Source organism: Palaemon carinicauda, chromosome 34 (genome assembly GCF_036898095.1).
Source record: "Palaemon carinicauda isolate YSFRI2023 chromosome 34, ASM3689809v2, whole genome shotgun sequence".
NCBI classification, from domain to species: domain Eukaryota; kingdom Metazoa; phylum Arthropoda; class Malacostraca; order Decapoda; family Palaemonidae; genus Palaemon; species Palaemon carinicauda.
In genome coordinates, this window is record NC_090758.1 from 51,643,480 (window position 1) to 51,654,580 (window position 11,101).

General features: G+C 29.9%; 1 protein-coding gene across 1 annotated transcript in view; it reads left to right on the plus strand.

Moving 5' to 3' along the window:
- Positions 1-5,537: 5,537 nt before the first annotated feature.
- Positions 5,538-11,101, plus strand: part of LOC137626911 (neuroligin-4, X-linked-like) — a 72,827-nt gene continuing 67,263 nt past the window's right edge. Inside the window, exons 1-3 of the mRNA XM_068357898.1 lie at positions 5,538-5,651; positions 7,158-7,214; positions 7,348-7,479. Of these exons, the coding sequence (XP_068213999.1) occupies positions 5,538-5,651; positions 7,158-7,214; positions 7,348-7,479 (303 nt within the window). The remainder of the gene's footprint in view (positions 5,652-7,157; positions 7,215-7,347; positions 7,480-11,101) is intronic.

Here is an 11,101-nt window from a genome sequence, read left to right on the forward strand (position 1 = left end):
TAGATTTAATTCTAAGAACTGAATAAACGTAATATAATTATTAGGAAGCAATGAAGTGAAATATTCTACCTATTCATAATAAGTTAATGAATATGTTATTAAGCATTAAATGTTTTACTTTCCATTTAAAATTACAGATAGTTATAACATTGTACATTATAATTACGTGAACTAGAGTTTAATGAACTTAACAATAAAATATGAATTAGTATCAAAATCAACTGAATCTCCCCACCCTTTATTTGTCTTGCAAGTTTGACACTAGATGAAGTATATATATATATATATATATATATATATATATATATATATATATATATATATATATATATATATATATATATATATACATATATATATATATATATATATATATATATATATATATATATATATATACATATATATATATATATATATATATATATATATATATATATATATATATATATATATATATATATATGTATGTATATATATATATATCTATATATAAATACATATATATATATATATATATATATATATATATATATACATATATATATATATATATATATATATATATATATATATATATATATATATATATATATATATATATATATCTATATATATATATATATATATATATTATATATATATATATATATATATATATATATATATATATATATATATATATATATATATATATAGATATATATATATATATATATATATATATATATATATATATATATATATATATATATATATATATATATATATATATATATATATATATATATATATATACTTCATCTAGTGTCAAACTTGCAAGACAAAACATAAACTTAACATAGCAAGATAAATGGTATTTCTTTTATCAGTTAATACATGCACTTCTCACTCTCCGATAATAAGAAGTGAATAAATTTCTATATACAACTAGTAGAGTTACTCCTTGCATCGAAAAATCCACAATGTTTGTTTTATGATAATTATATAAACTGCACTAAGATGATTTCAAGTATTCCATTTGCTGGGTTGTCAAAGTCTTCCTTTTGTATATTTACAGCAAAAATTATAAAAGATAACTCTTAACATGAAACACATGTTATAGATAATTAAAATCCTGCCCTTCTACAACTGCAAGTTGCTTTCTTACATCCTTTGACACATTTGCCAAGCCTTAACATCATACATATATTATGGATAATTTTGATATTCCACTTTTACAACTGCAAGTTGCTGTCTTACATCCTTTGAGACATTTGCTAAGCTTTAACAGGACACACATATTATAGCTAATTCTAAACGTTCATATCTATAATTGTAAGTGGCTATCTTACATCCGTTCAGACATTTCCACAATAAAATAAACAGAAGGCGTAGAGGAGCTGCGTCTTTATCTGTAGTGACTCTAGGTGGCAAGTGCATTCCTAACCATTTCTGAACTTGGAGAGAGGTATGAAGAATAGTAAATCATGCATTGGTGTATGTGTAAAGCAGAGAATAAAAAAATAAATGTTCTTTTACCCTGTGATTTGGCAAATCACAAAGGGTATCACATTCATTGTTTCCATACAACTGTATTGATTATAGATTTTTCTGCTGTAAAAATATTTGTAGGATCAGCATATGGTTTCTTAATTACAGCTACAAGTTCCCCAAGTTCTTCAATCTTTTGCAGGAGATTTACAAGGTTAAGTTTCCCCTTTTTAAAAATGGCATAATTGTTACCAGCAATGCTATTTGCATACAAGAACTTTCTAATCTGATTAATGACATCTGATATTAGTTAATGATCTGTATAGGTTTTATATGGTGATCAAAACCTTTCAAGTTATTTTTTTGTGTTATCTTTCCCATATTTTTCAATCCTTTTAACTGAGAAGGATTTATATCTTTCCATTTAATTGTATAGTCAATCAAGGCTCCTACAATAAATGTCCTTAAACTTCACTAGCCCATGACTCAGAAAGTAACCCTTCATAATGAATTCACTTTCCATATAACATTAAGTTCTGAAAAAGGGTTAACAGATATTTGGTTAGCCAAAGTTTCAGCCACCCGTTGAGATACTACTGATAGAGTTATTGGATCCTTTGACTGGCCAGATAGTATTACAATGGATCTCTCTTAAGTTACGGATAATTTTTTCCTATGCCTACACAAACACCGAATAGTTAGGCCTATTCATTACACATTTTCCTCTTCCCTCAAGTACCTGACAACAATAAGATAACAGAAAATACTTTTCAGTTTAGGTTTAACTACTGAACGCTAACTGTTTAGCGACTACTTCCCACTAGTGAGTTTGTGAAACTCTTGCTACGAGAGAGAGAGAGAGAGAGAGAGAGAGAGAGAGAGAGAGAGAGAGAGAGAGAGAGAGAGAGAGAGATGGTTGACCTACATATTTTGATACAAGTGAAAAGTTCGAAGAATAATAGTCTCAAAAAAGGAAAATAAGATAACTTGTCTGTTAGTTTATTTATGAATAAATCTCATCACAAGATGGAAGAAATCATGAACAAAATTCTCTGGAGAAACGCATTAATTATTTAGAGCTAAAATCATGAAGTATTTAACTTGAACCTTTGAAAAAAATTCGTGGGATTTTATTTAAAAGAAAATACTCTCATTTGATTTGTCTATCTATATAAAATCCTTTAAAATGATAATCTTAACAAATTATTTTTTTATCAACATAAAATATATATTTACATTGAATTACCTCATTAGATCAATTTTAAATGACACTTTAAAAAAAACAGTTTTGAAATTCAAAGGGAAAAAAAAGTTCTCTGTTTGTAAATAAAAAAAAAACCCAAAAACTGTCATACTTCCAATTAAACAGGAAGTGTTCCTGGAACTGAATGAAATGAAACACTTGACTGTTCCCATGAAAATTAAAAATATGGGATCCTTCAATGAACTCAAATATTGGAGATATGTCAAGGGAATAAGCCCATATTTTGCTAAGCATATAAACCCCTGAAATCAACTGGATATCCAGTATTTAAACAGATGCATCTTCTGCCCCCCGGAAATGAAATCAAAAGACTTTAAGACCGAAAAAACTATTTAGGTAGACGAAAAGACAGGAATATCTCAACTGATATTGCTTGGAATATAATTGGAAATTATCTTCATTGCCTCAAATTATATTATATTCGCTGCTTGAAGAATAACAATTCTTGAATGATAATTTTGTCTAAATTGAGGATTTTATGTTTACTTCTGTCTTTTAGTAAATATATTTTCAGGTTGCATACGCTACGCTTTAAATTAAAAGACATACATACATATATACATACAACCCTACATACACACATACATATATACATACATGCATACATACATGTCTCATTTTCTGTTTATATATATATATATATATATATATATATATATATATATATATATATATATATATATATATATATATATATATATATATATATATATATATATATATAAATATATATACATATACATATATATATATATATATATATATATATATTCATATATATATTTATATATATATATATATATATATATATATATATATATATATATATATATATATATATATATATATATATATATATATATATACATATATATATATATATATATATATATATATATATATATATATATATATATATATATATATATATATATATATATATATATTTATATATATATATATATATATATATATATATATATATATATATATATATATATACATACATATATATATATATATATATATATATATATATATATATATATATATATATATATATGTGTGTGTGTGTGTGTTTATGTTTGTCTGTGTCTGTGTGAGTGTTTGTAAATCATCATTGCTATATATAAAAACATTGACTAATTGGTGGTGGCATAGCTTTTTATTGAGACCTTCCAATATATTCTTTTGTGATTTACATCGTCACAAAGTTTTCTATACTGGAAAATTAAAAATCCGTTTGAACCTAATATCAATTACGTTTGACTTAAGGACAAAAGCAGCATTGTTTAATACGAGTGTGAGAATTCATGGAATAGGTCAGGGAAATTTACTTGTTTGGGTAGAATTGAGGTTGAAGGTGAATCTAGGGATGTATGGAAGTTGAACATAATTTTATTGTAATAGGAGAGAATGAAATGCCTAGCCGTTTTTTATAAGAATAGATTTATTGAGGTTGCAATGGGTCAGTTGATGTTGGTGAAGCTATGCTTTTAAAGAATGGCTGTAAGATAATAGTAATTGAGGATAATGGTGCATTTATGGTAAATTTTGTTGTCATGATTGATATTACGAAGAGTGAAGATGATTTGTTGACCAAAGAAGAGGTGGAATACATGCAAGATGAATGTTTGGAAATTAATAGGTTACGTGAATATATTTTTAATGGTAGTAGGGTAGAAGAATGGCCGTCTGATTTGGAAGTGTATAAGAAGGTTGTGAAAAGATTTCTTGTTTGTAAGAATATTGTGTATTTTTTGCATAAAGGAATGGATGAAGATATATAAGTTCCTGTATTTCCGATGCATGTACCTGCAATTATATGTATGTTAGTGCATGATAGGTATGGGTATATGGGGAAGAATAAATTGTGGGAATGCAAGCGAGAAAGGTTGTTCACACCTGGGTTGAGTCAAATTTGTAGGGATGTAGCTACTACTTGTGAGGATTGTCAGAAGGGGAAGTTTCAAAACATGCATGCAAGTCCACTTGTTTTGAGGTTACGTTTGAAAGAGCCATTTGAGATGTTTGTGATTGATTGTGGTTCATTGCCTATGACTGCGAGGAGACATGTGGAAATGATTATCATGGTCGATCATATGAGTAAGTTTACGTATGCAGTACTCAATCAAAAATAAAATGAGCGAGAATGGTAGGTCAAGTGATGTTGCCGATGTGTGTATGTAAGCCTTCGATAATGTTAAGTGATAATGCACCTGAGTTTGTTGGATGGGAGTTTGAGCAGATGTTAAGAGACTGGGTTATTGAACATGTGTATTCAACTCCGTATATGCTTAGTGCGAATGGTTTGGCTGAAAGGACTGTAAGAACATTGACTAAAATTTTGCGAATGATGAGTACATGTGATAATGACTGGTATTTATATGTTGGGCGTGGGTTGTGGGCGTATAATGCGACGGTGCACAAGAATACAGGTATGTCTCCGTGTAAGTTTGTGTTGAATTTTGAAAAGATAGTAAGACTGAGGTTGAGTGTGTCTGAGAATGATAGAGATGTTTGGAAGAAAGTAAATGAGAGGTTTGTAACCTATAAAGTGAGAGAGAAAGTGTTAAAAGAAGTAATTGAAACGGGAAGAATGAAGATTGATAAGGTTCGTGATAAGTTTGAAGATCCATATGAAGTGTTAAATGTTGGTCCTAGTGGGCTTAGTTACGTTTTGGGTAAAGTATGTGTGGATGGTAGTGGAGAAAAAGTTAGGGCACACCACAACCAGTTGCGTAAATGGAAGGAAGTACCAGGATAGTTTCAGGAGAATGGGATGGATAAATGGCTAAAAATGAACAAGTATGAACCCAGTAGGTGTAAGACATTAGGTTTACAATATAAGCAAATGGTGTTAGTCGAGTATGGGAAGAAAAAGAATAGGCATGACAAGGGTGTGAATGTACAGGTGAGTATGGAAGATAAATGTGTTAATTATTATTATTATTATTATTATTATTATTATTATTATTATTATTATTATTATTATTATTATCATTTCTAGCCAAGCTACAACCCTAGTTGAAAAGCGAGATGCTATAAGCCCAAGAGCTCCAATAGGGAAAAATAGCCCAGTGAGGAAAGGAAAAAAGGAAATAAATAGATGATGAGGACACATTAACAATAAATTATCCTAAAAACAGTAACAACGTTAAAATGGATATTTCATATATTAACTATTAGCAACGTCAAAAACAGATATGTCATATATTAACTATAAAAAGACTCATGTTAGCCTGGTCAACATAAAAATATTTGCTCCAACTTTGAACTTTTAAAGTTCTACTGATTAAACTACCCGATTAAGAAGATCATTCCACAACTTGGTAATAGCTGGGATAAAACTTCTAGAATACTGTGTAGTATTGAGCCTCATGATGGCGAAGGCCTGGCTATTAGATTTAACTGCCTACCTAGTATTACGAACAGGATAGAATTGTCCAGGGAGATCTGAATGTAAAGGATGGTCAGAGTTATAAAAAATCTTATGCAACATGCATAATGAACTAATTGAACGACAGTACCAAAGATTAATACCTAGATCAGGAATAAGATATTTAATAGGCCGTAAGTCTTTGTCCAACAAATTAAAAAGAGAATCAGCAGCTGAACACCAGACAGGAGAACAATACTCAAAACAGGGTAGAAGGAAAGAATTAAAACAATTCTTCAAAATAGATTGATCAGCAAAAAATCTTAAGACTTTCTCAATAAGCCAATGTTTGTACAATTGAAGAAGACACAGACCTAATGTGTTTCTCAAAAGTAAATTTGCTGTCGCGAATCACACCTAAAATTTCTAAAGAGTCATACAAATTTAAAGAAACATTATCAATGCTGAGATCCGGATGTTGAGGAGCCACCGTCCTTGACCTACTTACAATCATACTTTGAGTTTTGTTAGGATTCAACTTCATACCCCATAATTTGCACCATGCACTAATTTTATCTAAATCTCTATAAAGGGATTCACAAACCCCAGATCTACATTCAGGGGATGGAATTGATGCAAAGAGAGCAGCATCATCTGCATATGCAACAAGCTTGTTTCTAGGCCAAACCACGTGTCACGTGTATATAGTATGAAAGGTAATTATTATTATTATTATTATTATTATTATTATTATTATTATTATTATTATTATTATTATTTTCTCTATCACTGTCTTTCGACAGGGTGATATTTATAGTGTAGGGTTCCTGGTTGCATCCTGCCTCCTTAAGAGTCCATCACATTTCTTATTATATGCGCCGTTCCCAGGATCCCACTCTTCTGCACGAGTCCTGGCGCTACTTCAGCCTCTAGTTTTTCTAGATTCCTTGTCAGGGATATTGGGATCGTGCCTAGTGTTCCTATGATTATGGGAACAATTTCCAGTAGCAAATCCCATATTCTTCTTATTTCTGTTTTCAGGTCTTGATACTTAACCATTTTTTCCCTCTCTTTCTCTTCGACTTCTGGAGTCCCACGGTACTGCGACATTAATGAGTGATACTTTCTTCTTGATTTTGTCAAACAACGTCCCTTGCACATATTACCCTATCTGTTCTGATACTATAGTCCCGGAGGATCATCGCCTGATCGTTTTCTATCACTTCCTCAGGTTGGTGCTCGTACCAGTTATTACTGCAAGGGAGCTGATGTTTCTTGCACGGGCTTCAGTGGAGGGATTTTGCCTCTGTATCATGCCTCCTTTGTACTGGTGGTGTGCAAGTACCAGACATTCGCTTACTACGTGGTTTATGGCTTCACTTTCATATTGCAATTACTACATATGGGAGAGATGTTATTTCCTTCTATCGTTCTTTGAACATATTGTTTAGTGTGTCTCATGTATTGGCCGTGCATTGGTTTGTTGTGCCAATCCTCTATTCTGTTTGTCATTCTCCTGTCTCTGTATATTTCTGGGTCCTCGCCTACTCTTATCAGTCCTTCCCCTGCACTCTTGGGCCACTCGTCTTCACTGGTTTTCAGATATTGCCCCAGTACTCTATTCTTGATGTTAATGCAGTCTTCTACACTTAGTAGTCCTCTCCCTCCTTCCTTTCGTGCTTTGCAGAGCCGGTCCGTATTCGCTCTTGGGTGTAATACTTTGTGTATCGCTTTATGTTTCTTTTTTTTTTTTTTTTTTTTTTTTTTGGGGGGGGGGTGGTCTATGCTGGGGAGTTTTGCCTTCGTCCATTCAATTATTTCAGTGCTGTGTCTGATTACTGGTAGTGCCCATGGGTTTATGGCTTTTATCATATTTCTGGCGTTGAGTTTTGACTTGAGTATCCCTTAAGTCTCTGCGTCTATTCTTTCCCGATCGTGTCCTTCATCTCAAGGTATTCTATATCACCTCCATCCATTATTCCCAAGGTATTTGTATTCCGTCTTATCTATGTGTTTGATGTAGCTCCCATCTGGTAGCTTTATCCCTTAAATCCCTGGTACTATGTCCTTTTGGACTATTATTATAATCATTATTATTATTAGTAAACCTTATCATTATTTCCTTAGGAAATTAATGTATATCAGTAAAGCTGTTCTTGGTTTAATATGGGTGAAAAGAAGCCCTTAAATACATATTATAAGCAATGGTGTATGTTTTATTTTATTTCATTCGGAAATATAAACTCACAAAATGAATAATTCCTTGACACATTCAACATGATGTGGAATCTAAGCTTCTTTGGAGAAAAAAACACAAAATATATAATATAGTAATTGATAATGAAATAGAGTGAATTTATTTTATATGTAAACAAATAGTCACTTTGACAAAGATTTTGAGACTTTAAAGATAATTTTAAAATTAGAAATTAGTTGATGGGATTGAAAGTGGTTGAAATAACATTTTGGACATAAAATACTTTGAGATGTTAATTATGAAAACCAGATGACCAAATGAAGATTCAATCATGAGCATATTCTGATTTTATCAAATAGAATTGATGTGAAATGCAGAGATTAAAAAGATATTAATGCATCTGATCAGTTTATTGTGTGATAATGCACACTGCTTCCTTTTTGCTATGACGATCCATTAACTAGAACAATATATTATTGCAATGCATTTAGATAATTGCATTTTCCTTTGCTACGTTGAAATCATTGAACGTCATTATTTTGTCGATTAAAAGTAACATTTATTTTGAATGGGTAAGTAAATCAGATGTCCATGAATTAAGACAGGATCTAAAAACAACCCTTCGTGTAATTAACTAGCAAATGAAACAGATAACTAATTGAATGTCTAAATATATATCATTAAATTGAATATACCACAAGGCTTCCAACCCATGTCAATGATTTACACTGGCATAATATTTCAGTAAAAAAATGAGTAATTAAATAAATAAATGAATAAATAGTGAATAAATGAATAGATAAATTTTGAAAATGTTCGACCAAAACGAGGAAAAATATAAAACCTGAAATAAATTCATTCTGGTTAAATTCTAGCAAATGTCACTTAGTTTTATTCTGCATCAATTGACAGGAGAGAAAATTTCATCAGAAGCTTTACAAACTGCCAATTTTTTTTTTTTTTTATCACATATATTGATAACTAAGAAAACAAATTTGGATAGGTTCGGATCAAATGGAAATGATATCTCTATATTACATAGTAAAGAAGTTAAAATAAAATAGATAAATAAAATGGAATAAAAATTTCATTGATCGATCCTTTTTTCTAAAGCCCCATGATGATAATAATAATAATAATAATAATAATAATAATAATAATAATAATAATAATAATAATAATAATAATAATAATGATTACATACTTTATAAAAGTACCACTACTAATGATGATAATAATGATAAAATAGTAGTAGTAGTAGTAGTGAATAGTAGCCGCAGTAGTAGTAGTAGTAGTAGTACCGTATGAACGATAACAGCGAAATTAGATTAAATCACCTTCAATCCATTATTTGGATAAAACATTATCAATATAAGGATTATAAACAGTCAATGGTGTTTTTGGCTCATAGTTTTTTTTATCTATTTATTAAAAACATCTCTCACTAATTCCTGCATCCTAATATATATGTTTTTTTTTTTAACATGATAAATAACTGGGTATTAGGAAACATTAAATTCAATACACAATAATAAAGTATCGTAAGCAAAATTTTCAAACAAAGCTAATTTTAGTTTTGAAGTTTCAGAGACAATATTGACTCCAAACTATAAAAGCTGCAAAATACAAAGATGTTTCCAAAGGTTATTATCAATAGATTTCAAATGTGTATTTTTCTATATAGCAATAAGATTATAAGGATTTAATTCCTAGAATTAAAAACTGTGACCAAAAAAATAAGCGAACTGCAATAGTTATATTACTGTCATTTCATCTTATTTTGCATCAGTTTTGACAAAAGGGATTTTTGTGACTAATCAGAGTCAGCCAGTCCCTAGAATTGATCTTTTGTGTGAATACAACATTGCAGAATTATGAATTGAAAATGAAAATTTAAAAACATTAATAGTCGAATGATTCGGAAAGATAAAGGTAATGAAAATAAAACATTAGAAAGGCTTCAATATTATTAACTACTTGAGTCAGTAAGAGAAAACTCTTTGAAAAATATGATCAGTATTTGCTCTCACCAAGTTAATGGATGTTAAGCTCTGAGGCAGTTTCCTCTATCCATTTGACGAATCTCCCTAAACCAAGGTTGTCACAATTCCTTGAATCTCCTTTTGCTTAATCAGATTTTAGTCTGTTACTTGAAAGAAAGAGAGAGAGAGAGAGAGAGAGAGAGAGAGAGAGAGAGAGAGAGAGAGAGAGAGAGAGAGAGAGAGAGAGAATCAATAATATCCGATTCCCCAAAAGTAAACCAAACATTACCTTCACAAATTAATTTTTCCTTTGGCCTCGTCCAAGCTGATCACCCAGATGTGAAACTGGTTTAAAGTATATCAAAGTTAAGAAATGAATAGGTTTTCGCTGGAACCTCCATACCGGGGACGTACATCTTCTGTATTCTGTTTAATACAAAGTTGAAGGAAGAGTTTCACCAATTTTCATCATTATGTTGTAAATATTTTGACAGAAAAAGTAGTTATATTAACAAATGAAATGAAAGATGAGATCATATTTTTATCTGTACTTATGGTGTTACTTATTTCACACCAAGGGTGGAATTAGGTAAATACATAATTTTGTATACCAAAGCTCTTCCTGTCTAATAGATGTATATGGTACTTAAAATCAATCATATATGCACAGACTCGTATTGAACACATACATACAAACGTGCAGATACATACACATATTGTATTATAGATAGTTTTTTTCTTATCGTATGTACATAACCTAATATTATACCACATATCTAATTTATTAAAGGTTAATGATAACCACA